The 19,696-nt window shown below is 28.7% G+C and overlaps 1 protein-coding gene across 1 annotated transcript; it reads left to right on the top strand.

Annotated features, from left to right (window-relative positions):
- Window positions 1-3,403: 3,403 nt before the first annotated feature.
- On the top strand, window positions 3,404-4,936 carry LOC109788142 (serine acetyltransferase 1, chloroplastic). The gene has a single exon (XM_020346807.3). It carries the CDS (start codon window positions 3,529-3,531, stop codon window positions 4,654-4,656), a length of 1,128 nt encoding a protein of 375 aa, XP_020202396.1. The 5' UTR covers window positions 3,404-3,528; the 3' UTR covers window positions 4,657-4,936.
- The last annotated feature ends 14,760 nt before the right edge of the window (window positions 4,937-19,696 follow it).

Genomic DNA, 19,696 nt, shown 5'->3' with positions numbered 1-19,696 from the left:
AAACTCGTTGCAACAAGTTTTTCGTTCAAAGAGGCAGGCTAGATGAAATGTGGTTTGATTGTGGCAAGTTGTAAAAAGTTCATATTCCTTGCTCGCTTCATGCTTACATGCACATCACAACTATCAAACCTACATGTCTCCCATATATACCTTACAACAAGTTGCAAAGGTATACGAAGGATTAGAACAGAGATAGATATTAGAGAACAACATAATCATGTAAAAAATTATTCCTATTGTCATACCTCTAGTCACACTAGGAAGACATGTCCAAATATTGGTCATGGATTTAGTTCTTGTCACCATTGATTTTATTGTTGTAATGAGTTTTAATAACTTTATTTAGTTATATTTATAATGTTAATATTCAATAAATTTAATTACTTGATGTTACTCTTTGAGACTACGTTGTGTTTGTGTTGAAAGGGTAAATTGTATTCGTTGCAATGCTAAGTTTGAAGCTAGATTTAAAGGAAATACCTTTGAAGTATGAAATTATAATGTCTTAAACTTAACTTAAAAACACGAGATGATAATAATGGGACATTGTCTTAATAGATTCGAAACTTGTACGAGTCAAACTGTGATTAATAATGAAAAATATGGATAACTTGTAGATCACACTACGAAAACATGTACAAATAATGTATAATTATAATAGTTTATAAGCAAAACATTAAAATTCATATTACATTGAAAAAAATTTAAAAAAAAAAAAGCATATTGCATAAATTGGCTAGAACGGGCCGTTCCAAAAGTTGAACGGCCCGTTCCAAACTAAAAAAAAGGACTAAAATCCCTAGTTTAGAACGGACCGTTCCAACATTTAGGTTATGTGAAAAACTTAACTCTAGAACGGCCCGTTCTGGTTTAAGAACAGGTCATTCCAGATGCAAAATTCCCAGATAACTTGGACCTACAACGAAATTTTTTTTAAAAAAATACGTAAACAGTAAATAGTGCTAGTTGGGAAAATAAATTTGCATAGTTGCAATTTAGGTAAATATTTTTTAAAAATATATTATTTGAGTAAAAAACTCTAAATTTGTATTAAAATATGTTAACAATCAGATGATTGTATCCCCGAAAATTTCCTACTGCAACAAGTAGAGTACATTTTGGATTGCGAAGAATATATCTGATAAAATTAGTGTATAAACTAGAAAAAAAAAAGTTATAAATTAATTGAAATTTATAAATTATGTCAATTAAATTCTTGAAATTTCGCTTGCCTACTCGTAAAAAATGTCGTCTTTCCTTTATAAGAAAGTCTTCTTTTATACGTAATTCCATTTTTTGTTTTAATTTTTCATCAATTTATCTTAGTTATATATTTAAGGAAAATATTGACCACTTTTATATATATATATATATATATATATATATATATATATATATATTAAATATATACTACTTTTTCTTTCTCTTTATGTGTCTATTTAAAAATATAATACGTAAATTTCTGCTTGGTTAATTAAAAATTTAGAATAGAACTAAACACGATTTTAGAGTCAGTTCTAATAATATTACTCATTTCATCTTAATTACAATTCCACTTGCCATGTAAATTAATAGTTATATTGATCTTCATGTTCATCTATAAGTTTTTATTAATAAGCTCTTATGTATCCTTCTAATCTCTTCAATCATAAGGGGACTTGCATTAATGGTTTTTAACTTTTTTTTTTTCAAGATTTAAATATATTTTTAATACTTTAAATTTAGAGCAAATTTATTTTTAATTTTTAAATTTAAAATTATTATTTTTAATCTTTATAATTTTAAATTTTTTATTATAATTTTTCATGTAATCAATAATATATCTAAAAATTGATAAATTAAGATAATTGTACACTATCAATTAATTTTAATGTGTTATTTTTCACTAGCAACCACCTGTAAGTAAATTTGACGAGAGAGTATTTAACAAATTTTTTAATAAAATTTGAGTTTAAGAACTAAAACAATTTTTTAAAAACAAATTATAGAATTAAAAAGATTAATTTTAAATTTGAGAAACTAAAAAATAAATTTATCTTAAATTTGAGAGACTAAAAATATATTTAAATATTTGTTTTATTATTAAAAAAGTTATAATAACTATTTAAACTAAGATTTTATGTATATTATTCTAATTTCAACTCACTAAATTAATCTGGTAGTTAGTTTTTAACATATCTTATTATTCTTTCATCTTTTTACAAGTACATAAATATTAAAGAATCAAACAATGATAAAAAAAATATAATTCAAAATATGATATTTGATATTAATTAATTTTTTTAATAATAATTAAAATTTTAATTTTTTTGGTTCTAATTGGACAACAACTACATCAATTTTTCATTTTAGCTTTTATATCTATAAACTTTACATTTTAGCTTCAGATAATTTTTTTTTTATATCTCGGTGTTAATTTTACGGGAGCATGAAACTCACAAAACTGAAAACATATAGACTAAAATGTAAGAAAATTTTTCATATAAAAAATATAATATTATTTTATAGATATTAAAAAAAATTAATACACAAACTAAATGATAAATTAAACCTTTTATAAATATTTCAGAAATATTAAATTTTCACTATAATTTAAATTTTTTACTTAGAGATTAGGAATAATATTAAAGGTATATTTTTTTTATATATAATTTTATTTAAATAATAGTTAAATATATTACTTTTGATTACGATAGTTGAATAATATATAAACGAGTAAATTAAGAAAATTAATTAATAATACATTAAATATCAAGAATATTATTATTTTTTTTGGATATTTTTAAATACTAAATTTTATTAATCTTTTTTATAATTATAATATTGATGTAAAAAATTTATCGTTACAAATAATAATCAATCTTTATCAAAAAAATTATAATCATATATAAAATAAATATTTTTCTTTTCATATAATTTATTTCATATTTAATATAATATCTTTTAAATTTGAGGTGTCAACGGTTTCACACAATTAAACTTCTCCCAAATAATTTAATATGATGTATTTCTGATGTGATGTGCATGCAATTGTGGGCACTAGTAATTTGAGTTTTTCAAACATAGGACAAGGGTGTGATTTATTGGTAGAGAAATAAATCAGTAGTTAGAGAAAGAAGAAATTTCTCTTAATTGTTAGAGTGAAAACAGAGGAATTAGTTTGCAACCAAACTAAAGAAACAGAGGAATTAGTTTGCAACCAAAATAAAGAAACAGAGGAATTATTTAAGGAAAAAAGCAAAAAAGAAAGAAAAGCAGAACCACAACAACATCCTTTCATTATCCGGTGTGAAGCTGCACGTCGAACACGTAAACGCAACGCCATGGACCCTTAAATCGCCAAAATCCCAACATAATAAAAAAAAAAAAAAAGAAAGAAAAAAGGTGGCAATCACAATCTCCTTCCTTAAGACCAGGACCAGAACACGAATCACACACCCTCACCAACACTCAACACAGTCATCACAAAAACCAAAAACAAAAACTCATTTCTCTTCTCTCTCTCTCTCTCACTATCCCCTGTTTTCCATGAATGTTCTGGCCCTAGGAGGTCGCGTCCTCACTTTCCCCTTATATAAGACATACCCTCTCACTCCCTCCACGATCCAATTCACACCCATTTTCCCCCACACCCAAAAGTTCCCATCTTCGCAAGCGATTCACCCTTTCTCCTTCTCCTCTCCCATGGCCACCTGCGTCGATTCTTCCCCCACCGCCGCCCCTCTTTCCCGCAAGCCAAACGCGCCCCAACCCGACGCCTACCTCAAATTCTGCCGGCCCACCTTCTCCATTTGCAACCCCTCCCTCGCACGTGCCGACGACCTCGACGCACGTGCCGACCACGACCTCTGGTGCAAGATTCAGGACGAGGCCAAGCTGGACGTGGACCAAGAACCGATCTTGTCGGGCTACTATTTCAGCTCGATCCTCTCTCACAAGTCGTTGGAGAGTGCCTTGGCCAACCACTTGTCCATAAATTTGAGCACTTTGAGCCTCCCGAGCACCACCCTTTACGATCTTTTCATGGGTGTGTTGATCGACGATGTTGGGGGGGACATCATGGGTGCTGTTAAGGATGATTTGGTGGCTGTCAAGGAGAGGGACCCTGCTTGCATAAGCTATGTCCACTGCTTGTTGAATTTCAAGGGGTTTCTGGCTTGCCAGGCTCATAGGGTTGCTCACAAGCTCTGGCTTCAGGGTAGGAAGGTTTTGGCGCTGTTGATTCAGAATAGGGTGTCTGAGGTTTTTGCTGTGGATATCCACCCTGGTGCAAAGATTGGAAGAGGGATTTTGTTGGATCATGCAACTGGGCTTGTGGTGGGGGAGACTGCAGTGATTGGTAACAATGTGTCAATTTTGCATAATGTCACATTGGGAGGGACTGGGAAGGCATGTGGGGATAGGCACCCCAAGATTGGTGATGGGGTGTTGATTGGTGCAGGGACTTGTATTTTGGGGAACATTAAGATTGGTGATGGGGCTAAGATTGGTGCTGGCTCTGTGGTGTTGAAGGATGTGCCACCAAGGACTACTGCAGTTGGGAACCCTGCTAGGTTGGTTGGAGGGAAGGAAAACCCCATTAGGTTGGACAAGATGCCTAGTTTCACCATGGACCATACTTCACATATTTCTGAGTGGTCTGATTATGTAATCTAGAGGCTAGAGGCTAATTGTAATTGTAATTGTAACGGTTCTTCTTCTTATCTGACTTGTGTTTTAGTTTGGGGTTAGGTTGAGGAGGAGGCTTGCTTGGTTGGTTGTTGTGCAAGAGAGAATCTAAGTTCTCCTGCTGACAACAGGGGTGCCCCTTTGAATCATGGTGTTAGGTTTAAAGAATAGGTACATGTAGGGGTTTGTTGTAGTAAGAAGGTGCCGGGATGATGATAACCCTTTGTGTAAACATATATGAATGTGGATTTCTCTTGGTTTTGTTTCATTTCTGGTCTCTTTGTTTTCTGCTTTTCCTTGTTTTTGGATGGAGTGGATTCAATTCAGTAGTGGCAATCTAAAATTTTTGTAGTGATAGCAATATAGTTTGAAAATTTTGTTAGGATGGTAGCTTAACTCTATGCTCAGCATATTACAATGGATTTTGGATAGCCTTTTAGTTCCGCAAGTGATGTGTTCAATTATCTATAATTTTCAACTAAATTAAGGTGATTTTGGAAGAGTTTAGATTTTTTTATTTATCTATGAATATCGAACTTTGGGCCAATGAAGTTTATAATAATACACGCATTATGCTCAAACAACTAAACTAGATCCCTTAATTTTGGAAAGAGTTTAGTTGGGTTTATCTTATAACATATCTTAGGTTTTCTGGGGAACTTAAGCCTTCTGATACGTTTATAAGCTATTTTCAGTTCATTTCACTGCTTTCTTTGAGATAACTTGTAAAAACAATTTACAATATATATAAATGCAGATTATCCTTATTTCCTCTTTGATTATTAAAAAAAATTTGCACTTGATTGTTTATATGAAAAATACTTGTTCAATAACGTATTATAAGAATATTTTTTTTCTTAAACATAAGTAAATTTCATTTAATAATATATTTTTAAATTTTTTTTCTTAATATATGATTTTTCAACTACACTACCGTCTTTTGATATTTATAATAATGATAATTTTTTTAAAAAATTATAACAGTAAAATTTAATGTAAATAATGAACTTTCTTAATATGCATAAAATTAATTATTTTGCTTATTATCTATACTAGTATAGATAAAAGGGATATCTTTTTTGATAATTACCTTGATTTTTACTTTTTTTTATCATTATACCTTTTTATTTTAAAAAATTAAAAAAATATTTTTTAATCAAATTTAAGTTACCACTTTTAATAACTATTTTGATTTCTATTTTTTTATGGATCATTTTATTCTTTATTTATTTTTAATAGTTACTTTTTTATGAGTAATTTCTTATTTTTTTCTTTTTTATTTACTTTTTTTAATACATTGCAGGTATGAAGTGCCTTTTTCCTACTAGTAAAAAATAAAGGGAGTATGTTTTAAGTATAGTAGTAGGAGTTGTGAGTTTCAATATCTTTAACTTTATTTTTAAGTTCATACTCTATACTTATCTTGTCTTTATATTCATAAAATTTGTATCTCATTTCCATTCTTCTTATATATTAGATATATTTGTATTTGTCCAAAAAAGTAATTAAATATTTTTTTGTAAAAAAATATAAATAATATTTTTAATATAAAGTAATGATTATAAAATTATTTTAATTAAGTTTCATCTAATATGAATTTAATATAGAGTAATAATTATATAAATCTCAACTAATTTATAAAAAGTTAAATTAAGTTTCTAGAAATTTAAAATGAGGACAGGAACGAGGATAAGGTAAGTAAGTATATATACATTTTCGTTCTATACTTATCCTGTTTTTATACTCAATGAGTATAAAATTTGTGTCTCATTTTTATTCTCGTCAGATATCAAGCATATTTCTACCCATCCAAAAATTAATTAAATACTTTTTGTAAAAATATATAAAAATAATAATTTTAATATAGAGTATCGATTACAAAATTACATTAATTAAGTTTCATCTAATATAAATTTAATTTAGAGTAAGAACTCAACTAATTTATAAAAAGTTAAATTAAGTTTCTAGAAAATTACATTAATTAAGTTTCATCTAATATAAATTTAATTTAGAGTAAGAACTCAACTAATTTATAAAAAGTTAAATTAAGTTTCTAGAAATTTAAAATGGAGACAGGTTTGAGGATATGGTGAGTAATTACATATACATTTTCGTTCTCATACATAATTTAATAAATTGGGCATTATGCGTACTAGCACCTATGTCCAATCAAATTAGTTATTTTTTGACAAATTGGAACATGTTCGAGAATTATCTATAGGTAAGAGTTTATTTATCATCGCTAATAAATAGTAGTTACCTCTTTAAATTAATTTACTTAAAAAATATATACTTGTTTTTGTCCATTTTTGTTTTTTAAATTTTTTTTTTATTTTAGGTGAAATTAGTAATTAAATTTTTTTATTTAGATTTAATTATTTAACTCTTTTTTTTTTCAGTTTCATTTTGGTCTTATAAATTAAAAATGTTAAATAAATTGATTTTTTTTTTATCTATCCATTCCATTATATTAAGAGAAAGTTAGTAACCTACTTTCAACACATTTATTAGAACACATTGTTTATTGTTAATTGAAAATCATTAGAAATCATAGAAATGTAAGGGTCTCACTTATCTAATGAATTTATAATTTGATAGTTTTTAATAATTTTTAACTAATAATAAAATATGTTTATAAGAGTGTTAAAGTCTTAAAGAATGTTTTATTACTAACGAGTTAACTGACACAAAGTTGTTATTAATTAATTAATGATATCAAATTTAAGTTCTATAAAATATGTTTAAAAGAGTGTCAAAGTCTTAAAGAATGTGTTTTTACTCCATAAGACAAGACAACCGAGACAAAATTATTATTAATTAACTAATGAAATCAAATTTTACTTTTGGATATACAATTAATACACCCTTTTATTTACATCATTATTTAATATTTTTTTTAAAATAAAAAATTCTCTGTTTTTTCTTTCCTCACTCTCTTCCTCATTGCATAGTTATATCCGACCTTCGTTATGGGCAAGAATAAGACGGGGAGAACCAAAAGAAAAGCTTTCTCTTTAGCTTATCATCACAAGTGACTAACATTTTTTTTTTTTTTTTTAATTTTCATGAGTGGGGAAGGAAGTTTTTGTAATTGCATTTGTGTGCCTAAGAAGCCTTCCAAACAAGTACCTCCATTTTCACCCAAAATGCGGAAACCCTTCATTTTTCTTTTGTAAAAGAAACTTGTCAAACTTTTTCTCTTCATATTTTTTTGGTAAAATATGATGCCTGGTTGTATAGTGAATAAAAACACTCACTTTGGAAGCAGGAAGTCTTTTATATATATATGAGGAAAAATTAAATAAAGGTATTAAGTGAATTAGAGGACAAGTTAGCTCATTAATAGAATTTGAAAAAAATGTAAAAAAATAAAAATAAAAATAATTGATGTTTGAGGGTTAGGTTCAAAATAAAAAAGTTGGGTTAAAAGATATAGAATTAAAATATTAATTTTACCTCTTAATAATAAATATTTTTTAAGAAATAATTAATTTTTTTGGTAAAAGTTTTGGTGAGTTGGTTCAGCCTGTACATAACACTATAAGTTGTAGAGTGTTATAGTTATTTTTATTTGTATGCAGTGCTGAATTGTGATTTTGTGTTGAGAAGTTCAAAAATTTGGTGAAATATCTTCTAAGTTGTGTTGTTAGAAGTGTCTCTGAACAGAGGTCAAGTTAAACTTGTAAGAGAAATGGGTATTTAAGGACCTTTTTAGAAATGAGTTTCATTAGTTCATTTCTTCATATGAGTTAGAGAGAGTATTGAGAAGAGCTTTAAGAATTTTAAAACCTTCCTTTCTCCTTCTCAAATTCTTAAGTAGAGATTCATACTTGAAGAGTGGGAAATCTATCTCTGAGGTGTTGGTGTAGAGATTTTCTGAAGTTTTCTTTTTTTCTTTTTTCTTTTTTCCCTTTTTCTCTCATGAATTGGGAGACCTTGAGGTAAGAGAAGCTAGAACTCAACTCTTGATTGATCTATGTTGTGTATGTTGCTTGAACTTTTTTTTTTCTTTCATTTTCATGACTAAGGAGTTTTGAGATGGAAGATTGGACAAGATTTTTAGTGTTCTTGGTGAAAGATTTAGAATTTGACAATCTACTTGATGTGTTGTTGTTACATGTTTGTTTTTCTTCGATTTCTGAGTTGCATGTTATAATTGGAAAATTTTGTGGCTACATGCTTGGATTATTGCAAAAGTTGAGAGGATTTTGGAGATTGGACGGTGTTCATAACTGTTGGGTTGTTCTTCAACTATGCATGAGTTTCTATTGTGGGGCTAAACATGAGTTTTCACGCTTAGCATGAGAATGTGCCTCTAGAAAACTAAGGTTGAGCGTGAATTTTCATGCTTAGCATGAGGATGTAAGTGCCTCTAGAAGATTGAGGCTAAGCGTGAGTTTTCATGTTTAGCATGAGGACTCAGGTGTGCCTCTAGGAGGTTGAGGCTTAGCATGAGATTCCATGCTTAATGTGGGAACCTAGTCAAATAATTTTCTTCTCTAATTGAGTTTATGGCTTGCATAATGAATGATTTATATGATGAACGCTTGTTTTTTGAGTTTATTAATAAGTTGTATGATAATGAAATCTATATGTTGAAAGTTGATATATTGGTTGATGATGATTATGTTGTGAGTTGCTAGTTGAAAATTTAGTTAAGTTGTAAGTCGTGTGGTTGTTTACCTGTTTTGAATATGCTATATGTATGATGTTGTTGTGTTGTTGAGAATGCTTTAAGCATGGTGTTGAAAGTTGAACTATGTTGATCAACTTAGCATTAGTGGAGAAGATGCTTTCAGAAGTTGCATATCTCATTATGTAGATATCATGTTGTAGTGTTCCGAGAGCTCAATTTATTGAAAACCATTTTTGGAAATTTAACCCTTAAAAAGGATAGTTGAGTTTCATCTAGGACATTAGTTGGTACTGTATGTGAGTCAGGTCGAATCATAAAGTACGAAGTTAGGAACTTAGTTCTTTACTAAGTATCGAAAGGTCGTAGTATTTGGAGGGTAGTTGGTGGACTAATCTCACAAGTGACTTAGTTAAGCTAACTAATGTCATGATAGACCCATGCTTAGTTGTTCCACCTTGACAGTAGTACTCAACTTCCTTATTTAAGTGACGACATTCAAGAAACCAAGTTGTTGTATTTTGGATTAATACCCAATTTGCTGTTGATCTAGCAAGCCAAAAAGATCACTGTATGTTGTGGATTCGGTAAGGTCGAACCACTTAAACTGGTTACCCTCCGTTGTAAGGAGATCTCCTATTAAAAATGTGTGATAACACATATAGTTGTTATGTTGTGCTTATGATGTGTTGTTTATATGTAATATTTATCTATAGTGAACCATGTTGAGGTGTTGAATTATGAGATGATGTGTGTAGCCTATGTTGACCTTGGGTTGCTATATAGTTGCTTGTGTTGTGATGTTATATGTTGATAATATTGAAGCTGTTATCAAGTTGAGATTGTTGACTCTAAGAGGTGATGAAGTACTATATTGTTTATAAATTGTGTTGTATATATTAATTTTTGAACTTTACCTTATTCTTGTGTATCTCCATATGATTTGGATTACGATCATCATACGTGATATGAGAGCATAATAAGGATAGGTTTATGGGGGAACTATTTTGAAGGCCAGTTTGAGATTGTCGATGTTGATGTTTTGTGCTACCTCTGGGTAGCTAGTTGGTACTAGAAGTTGTTTGATCGATAACTTAGGTTGTACAATTTACTTTTATTGGATTATTGTATTTATATCATATATGTTTAAATAGTTATTTTTATTTCATATGTATGGTATATAGTGCATGCCTATATATTAGTAAGCTTATAATTCTAAGTTATTAGTTGTTATGTACTACGAATAGTTAAGTTGTTAGTGTAGGGATCATAACAGACCGTTATATGGTCTAGCTTAGTCGGTTTGGCGAGTTAGGCTAAATTCTTTTTTTAGGCTTGGGCCAAGCTATTTTTATCTTGTCTACAAAGAATTCTTACATAAATATTTACAGATTATTCACCAACATGGTGCTTGTATTACTGTCGTGAATGAAACTTGTGCCCTTGTGAGATATAAACATGTTTCTTACTAACTAAACCAACCTTTGTTGGTTATAGAATTTGATTCGACACTTTGATGTTTATATATTGTATTATTTTTTGAAAAATGCTAACCGTTGCTCTTAGTACGCTAGTTAAGAAATCAAGAGTAGAAAGTTTTCATTTAAATGTATACATGCACATTCTCTCATGTACTCTATCATAGTTTTCAATAAGAAAACTTTCTATATATTGATTTCTTAACGAGCACACTACTACTTAGTAAGACCCTTATTTTTTAAGCGAGAAAGAATGTATTATAATGTGTTTTTTTTTTTTTTTTTTTATAATTGTGTTATTTTAAAAAATAGGTTTAAATATATTTTTAATCTCTCAAATTTAAGTTAAATTTGATTTTGGTCTCTCAAATTTAAAAATGGTGTGTCTTTAGTCCTTGTAATTTTCAAAATTCTTGTTTTAGTTCCTCAGGTCCTCAATAATATATTTGTAAGTGATAAATTGAAATACTTATGCACAATCAGTCAAGTTTAATGTGATATTTTCACTAATAAAAATATTGATAAGTTGATTTTATACGACAACATTTAATAGATTCTTTAACAAAATTTGAGTATAAAGATTAAAATAATTTTTTTTTTAAAAAATATAAAAATTATAAAAATTAATTTTAAATTTAAAAGATTAAAAATAACTTTACCATATAAGTCCAAAGATAATACCACTTGTCCCCCAAAGTGAACTTGTTAAATTGTACACGACACACTTGAGAACTTTTACCCCACGTACGCCAATCAATTCCGTGTGGGATGATGAAAACCAAAATCGAACAATGCAACAAAGAGATTGACTTTGTATAATTTCAAGTCAAAAATTTGCTCTTGTGGTGTCCAAAATGGTTAAGATAATTGGTCAGCCAATCACATCTATCCATGTGATGAATGAGATTAACTTATGAATCAGAGACAGGTGCTTAAGAGCTTCTTAGAGATATATGTTCAGAGTCCAATCTCAAGCTATGATAACTGGTGTAATAAATTTTTGGCTAAATTATGTTGTTAGTCTCTTAACGTGGGGGCATATATTCTTTTCTATCCAAATTTAAATTACGATTTTAGTATCTGAAATTTTAAAAAAATTTGTTTTAATTTTTTCAATTTTAAATTTTTTATTCATTATAATTTTTAAAACATCATTTAGTTTCTTAGAACCACTAATATTAAAAAATATATAAAAGAACTACAATTATATATATATATATATATATATATATTAAATTAGAGGAACTAAATAAATAAATTCTAAATTTGAAGAACTAAAATAATTTATTTGAATATTTTGGAGACTAAAAATATAAGTTTTTAAATTTGGGATAAAAAATATATATCTCAAATTTGGAGGACTAAAAATATAATTAAGCCTAATTTTTTTCATAAGTTTATAAAAGAAAAATAAAAATATTTTTATAAATTAAAATTAATTTTTACATAAATTAAAAATAAAAAAATTATCTTTCTTTTCTATTACACAACAACTTGCAAAAAGTATAATCAATTAGAAGAAACCAATAATAACGCATCTTTAATTTCTAATGACGGTTTACTCTGAAGTAATTAGAATTGTATAATTTCTTGTTGTGGTCTTCCTAATGAGAGATCAATACTCGTTTCTCTTCCCAAGTAAGTCAATTTTCAAGGATAAGAAATTTTCTTGCTGGGGAGATTGTAACACTCAAGCTTAGGAAGGGGGGAGGGGTCCTATAATCTTGTTTAGTTAGTGAGAGTTAGAGTAAGAGGAGTAAACTCTTTTTCTTCTCATTCCTGACACCTTCTTCTTCCCCTTTCTTCTCCCTATGTAGTTGGTCATTAGTTGTGAGAAGTCCAGAGAAGTCTAGTTGCTAGTTGAGCTCAAAATCGTACAGAAAGTGCGAAGCTTCTTCTTCTTCCCTTCTCCTCTTGATAGGTTTTGGTTCTTTAAAAAGGTAAGAGATGCTCGCATTTGGTTGTGTCATGTGAGTTTTGATTTGAAACCCTTCTAAACCCCTAATTGTTGTGTTGCATTGTTGGAATCATGGTGGCTGAGTTGTGGGTTTTAGGGGTTCCATGAATTATGTTTTTTGGCTTGAGGTGAATCTTTAAATTAGTGGGTGCATGTTGCTTGATTGGTAAAATTATGATGTACAAGTATTGTATTGTTGTATGTTGCAAAATGTTGTTTGTTGGGTTGTCGAGTGCAACATTTTGGGCGAAAATTAGTTTTATATAAGTGCATAACTTATGTTGTATCGGGCATGCCTTCACTGTGTTGGGTGCAACTCAATTAAATGGCTCTCCTTTTTCCCACATCAAGCGTAGGATCGATAGCGTCAAACATGAGAAAAGGGAGTAGTCTCAGGTTAGACTAGCGTTATATGTGATCTAAATGGTGTCTAATGTGAGGTGAAAGACTTGTCTTTACCTCGATTCACGTTGAATGTTAATGGATGTGGCGTTAGGTGAGAGTTAAACAAAAGGCCCTCTACCTGATTGAGGCTGGGGTTTTGTCACGCTAGCCGCGAGAGAGTGGAGCACTCTCTACCTCAATCACGTTAGGTGCGAGTGGTGTGACATTGAGCGTGCGCGAGATAGGGAGCTCTCTATCTCGATGGCATCAGGCACTATTTGAGTAGTGTCGGATGCGATATTCTTGTGGTTTTATGATGATCTATTGATGAATATTGATGACCATGTTGCATGTATGATGATATGTAATGATGGATACCTATGTTGTAAGATGGATTGATGATATTAAGTTGTAAGTTGTATGTTGTATAACTGTTAAGTTGTGAAGCTGTAGACATGTGGTTGAAATACATGTCTTAATTAAGATATCTAGATGCTAGAGGTGAATCATGTTATTTTAAAGTTGATCTTCCCTCTAGAGTCTATGTTATTTAATATGGAGGTAGTCAAATCATATCCTAGTTAAATGACTAACTGAGTAAAGTATGAAGTTGCAGACTTGGTCTCTAACTTAGTATTGGAGGATTGTGGTATTTGAAGGGTAGTTGATGGGCTAATCTCATAAATGACTTAGTGTTGCAAGCAAATTTCATGGTAGACTCATACCCAAATTTTTCTACCTTGACATAGTACCATACTTCCTAATTTAAGTGAAAAAATCTGAGAAATCAAACTAAGTTGTCTATACCTGGGTCTCTTTGAGGCCTAACACTATACTATACTTGACTTGATTGAGATAGACCTAACATTGTGGTTTGGTAGAGTCAAGCCACTTAAACGACTCACCTCAATTATAGGAGATCTCCTTAGTTAATATACATGACGACCCATTAGTTGTGAATATATGTATGTTGATATGTTGATTATAATAAAGTTGATAAATGTTGAGCAAGTTGTTAAGTTATGAGTGGTGCTATTATTGTATGCTTTTATTGCTTTTTTTTTTGTATCGTTGTATGTTGTTTCTTTTGTAAGCTTTATTTTTCTTGTGATTGTGACTATGATGATCATACTTGGTATGTGAGTAGGATAATACTAGGTGGTCAGCTGGAATGATGGTGGTGAGTCATACTAGAGGTGACTTGTTTTGTATGACTTTTCTGGTAGAGTCATGCTTTAGAGTCTTTGACTAATAGTCTAGAGGATATGTGCTTTGGTAGTTTAGTCTTTGATGCATATAGTTTATGTACTAGGTTTATATATGTTGTGTATATTCCATATATTTTATTGTATGCATGTCTTAACTTCCACTTTTATGTCGCTTTTCAATAATAAGTGTGATGACCTATCAGGTCATTACATAAGATTAAAGTTAATCACTATCTTTTTTGATAATTTTTAATGGGATTGTGGATTGTCAGGGCTTGCCTAAGGGGTAAGCTAACAAAACCTTCATTTTAGGTCCCCTTTAGATAAAATATATATTTTATATTAATATTTATATAATTTTTTTTAAGGTTCCATAATTTAAAAGTCACTTTTTCATTTTTAAAAATTCACTTTAAAATGTCTATATCTAAAATATATACAAATATAATTATCTTTATCAAGGTCCATCTCTAAAATATTTTTAAAATTTTATCAAAAGATATTATTATTATTTTTTAAAAGACTCACTTTAAAATTTTGTTTTAAGCTTAATAATATGTTGGGTCAACACTGTGGATTAGCTATAGCTTTCTCAGCACAAATTTGCATGGAAAGATATAATAAAGTACCAGAGAAACCAAATTCGATCCCAAACTTAAACTAGCAAAAACGAAAAGATTTAACTAATTGTACTAAGAGGTTTTCGTGTTTTGGAATAGATCAATTTTGAGCTAATTCAGTTTCTTCAATTTTGTTCATTGATCAATCAATCGAATTGGTTTAAAAATCAAATTAAACCGAGTCTAATCCAATTATATTTCGGTTTCAAGTAATAGGTTTTTGATTTTTTAAACATAACTATAATATTTTTTACACAAAAAACTATTATATTTTTATGGATAAAAATAATTATTAGTATCATTAATAATAATAATAATAATAATAATAATATAAGTCAAAATAATAAAATTATGAATTGAGATAATTTATTAATATTCAATAACATGATACAATTACTAACCTAAAAAAAACAATAAACTAGTAGAATTTTAAGCATTTAATAGTTAATACATTGTTTACCACAATGTAGAATATAAAAAAAGAGAGAGAGTTAAATATATATATAATAAAAGAAAAATATTGAATTTGGTTTGAATTGAATTGATTTTTACATTGGAACCCAAAATCTATACAATCCAATTAAAAAAAAATTCATTTTTTTTATTTCCTATTTTTCATTTTTCATTTTTCTTAGTTCAATTTTATTTGTTTACATTAGACTGAATGAAGTATGATTTAACTTAACTACACTCGCGAGATATAACCATTCTCTGTATTACATAACTGTGATCGCACGCACAACTTTATACACTTATATACTTTTATATGCAAATCATTTTCCAATACCTAATCAATTTCTTTTTTAAAGTGCTCCATACTCCATATTGTGCGCATGCCTTAAAAGTCTTGTGTACGTTTAATTTTAGGGTATACAATCATTTGGGTCTTTTTAAAAATGATAAATGTAGTCATATTAGATTTTAAAAACATATTATACAAATCTTTAAAATACCAAATATATCTCTAAATTTAACGACTAAGTATTATTTTGTTCCTTAAATAAATATAATATATATATGTATATATATTAAATTTAATAGTTAAAATAATCACACATGTTTTTTATTATAAATTTTTAAATTAATATGATTATCAATTTATACTTTAAATACTTATTTGATAATTTTTTTTAGCTTCAGATGCAAATACCACGACACCATCCAAATTTAGAGATTTCTTTTTATTTTTGGCAAACAACTATGTTTTTGGTGAAAAATAAGTAATTTGTGACGTAACATTACGAAGATGTTTCTTTATGATTCTGAGTTTTTTTAAATCAATTTAAGATCAATAAAATTAATGCATCTATATTTATATTTTATAAGTGTTTATACTTTATTGTCTAAACAAAAATAACTATTTGAAAGACAGACCTAAATAATATTCTCAGTTACAAACTGTTTCTTTAATATAAGTTTGTCAAAAACTAATTATCCCCAAATCAAAACATTTTAAACTAATATTATGTGAATTTAACAAAACAGATTCTATATTCCCTTCAACATGGCCTTCCCTGTCCCTTTACAAGTTATCCCGATTATCTTATGGGTGTTACGTTATCCTTCCGCGTGAAAATATGGATGTGCAAGATATCCAACAATGTTTTTTATATAAAATATTGTTACCAAAATTTGCAATTACTCTATTGGAAGGGATGATGTCTTGATTGCTCCAATATCTATGGCGATAGGGTACCTACAAAAATACTCAAACACTAAGTTAGATGATAATTTAGGTTAAGAATGAAGTTAGGATTGAATGGTACCTGATGTCCTGTACATAGGTGATTGATCTTATCTTTTATGTTTAAAGATAATGTTGTGTGATATCTTAGAGTTGTATTTTGGTAATTTCATAATAAAAATATTGTTCTTGATAAATGAAGATATTTCGTTAGATGAATATAATGTGTTCGATTCCAATATTTTAGAAGATATTCATACCAAGATATCTTGGTAGTCACTAGGAATTAACTATCTAGGATATCGCTTTATAATATGATGGGCTGGAGGATCAGTGTGGATGAGCTGGAGAAGGCTAGCTCGACTTGATCGAGTTGGACGATACATAAAATATGTTCTAGATATTTCTAAAATTTATGAAATTTAGTTTTAGTTCTTAAAAATATTTATCCTAATTTAGTCCTTATAATCTTAAAATCTATCAGTTTTGATCTTTAAAATGGTTTACATAATACTTTTATAATAACATTTACATTATCTAAATTTTTTTTTGAGGAATAAAAGTGCTACATTTCTAAATTAGAAAGATTCAAATAGTACAAATTTTTAAGGATTAAAATTGTATTTCAACTAGAAGAGTTAAAAACATATTTTACTATATATATTATTTGATTTTTATTTTATTTTTTCCCTAAAACCAATGATGGCTTGGTGTTTACAAGGAATAAACATACTTGATGTAGTATAGAGAAATATGGCATGAACGGTGATTGGATCAAACTCATTTTTCTTACCCTTAAAACCTCGATTTGAAGCTTTTGCAAAATTGTTGCTATTTATATACCTTGTAACAAGGTGATATCTAATAAATATCTATATAAAATGGCTTGAAAGGAAATGTTAATGCATTGATGTTGAAGTTTCTCATGTCTAGAGAAGTCATATATAGCATGTTTATGGATCTGGTTTATGTAAATTTTACGTTGAAAGGATGTAAATACAATTAAGAGGTGTTGGGAGGAATTCCATTCAATTGAACTGAATGTGAATACACCTCATCCCTTCCTTATATGTTTCCTGTTTTGGAAAAATAAAATTTTCCTTTTATAAAGTCCAAATGAATTTTTAAAACATATCCTAATAATTGCTTTATATAAGTCGCGATATTTTATGCTGTAATTAAAGACGTTCAATGGTCAACTCAATTAAACTCAGAAAAATAGCTTGAATTGAGTAAGACTTGTTTTTCAATTAAATTAAAATTCCTGAGTTAAAATAGTGTGAGATAGACTATGGATTGGATTGGGTTTGATTGACCTATTAATTATTAAAAACAATTACAAACTATTTTTGATTTATTTGTCTTAATTTTTTTTAAAATTTATAATCAAATATAATAAAAAAAATTATAAAATAAGTAATAAATTAAATAATTCAAATGTTTAACAGGATATGTCCATCAACAATAATAAAATTAATTGATTGACATTATTAAAATAATCTATAATACAACCATAAATAATTTCATCAATAAGTATTAACGAAAATAAAATAAATATACAGTATATGATCACATATACATTTTAATAAATAATTTCACCACAAATAAAATATCACAAGTCAATTTCAATGAGTAGAAGTTAAAAGAAATATATCTTAACGAACCTAACATGTTATTCAATGGGAGGTTGCGTTATATAAGTTAAAAGGATAAAAAGTATAACTGAATCTGATGCATTTTGGTGGATTATGCGTATTAGTCTATTAGGTTGAACTCATTATGAGACATATGAATAATAGAGAAAATAAATATAATTGAGTGTTTTATCTTAAATAAATCTATGCACATTCTCCACTTACATTTGATATTTCGTTCGGATTAGAAATAACCTGGTAACAAAAAAATTAAATTAAGATGAGACACAGATCATGTTTTTTTATTTTATAATTACTTTAAAAAATATATATTAAAAGAAACTCCTCATGTGTCTGTTGAAAAAAGTTGATTATTTAAAGCTTTTAGGCAATGATATATATACCTATTTTATTTTATAAATATGTCCTTTTTCCTTTTTTAAAAAAGTAAATTCTTAAAATATCTTTATTATTTTTTTTATTTTATAATTTTTAATTTTACAACTCTAATGTTCAATTTAACATTTTTCTCTTCTATTTCACACACTTCTTTTTTTTTTTCCTTTTTCAATTTTTATAGGCACTCTCTTGTCCTTCTCCACTCTCACCTTTTTGAGTAGGTAGTTTTAATTTTTTTTAATTTTTACATTATCCTTTTCCCGCCTCTCAATTTTTACATTGTTACCCTCTTCTTCTCTTTGAAGTTTTCACATGCACCCGAATCGTAGAACTAGTGTGTGAAAGCATTATACCCTTGTATAGCTTCCTTGACGATGTCGAAGGTGCCAAGTTAAATGCACATTTTTTTTCCAAGCACTTTCTCCCTTTTCACACACACCTTCTTCTTCCTTCCTTGACATTCACATGTTCTTTACTTGATACGATTTTTAAAATGTAGGACCATCTTCAAAGCAGGTAAAGAAAATAAAAGGAACTTGATCCCTAACCGTGACCCATCAATGGAACCAAAGTTATAAAAAACAAGAGAAGTGTAACCCTAATCGCGACTTGTCAGTAGAATCAACATTATAAAGTTCTTATCCAAAAATAAAGGAAAAAGCTCTTACAATGAGAAACTCAAAATATGATTAATATTCAAATTTGATTTGGATGCTTACAAGATGCTCCTATATATAGACTAAGATAAACAACATCTAACTTACATGTATTAACTTTCCACTAAGCTTCACTAGGAAATTGTACAGGTAGGGAGGTTCGACCACCACCCCATCGGCCACCGAATGGCAGAACCAGGAAGCCGAATGCCAATCGGCCACCAGGATCGGCCTACCATCATTTGGTACTCTTAATCAAAGATTAGAGGTTAATTAGTTGATTAAGGTGCATTACCTAATACGGTAAATATGTCGCAGGGCCCATGGGGTCCAGGGCCCATAAATGTCAGTATAAATAGCTCAGGACAAAAGGTA

The sequence above is a fragment of the Cajanus cajan genome, chromosome 2 (assembly GCF_000230855.2).
Source record: "Cajanus cajan strain Asha chromosome 2, NIPB_CcT2T_4, whole genome shotgun sequence".
NCBI classification, from domain to species: domain Eukaryota; kingdom Viridiplantae; phylum Streptophyta; class Magnoliopsida; order Fabales; family Fabaceae; genus Cajanus; species Cajanus cajan.
This window is presented reverse-complemented; position numbering and strand designations above follow the sequence as displayed.

Excerpts from the sequence above, each read along its gene's own strand:
- LOC109788142 (XM_020346807.3), top strand. The coding sequence starts at position 3,529 with ATGAATGTTCTGGCCCTAGGAGGTCGCGTCCTCACTTTCCCCTTATAT.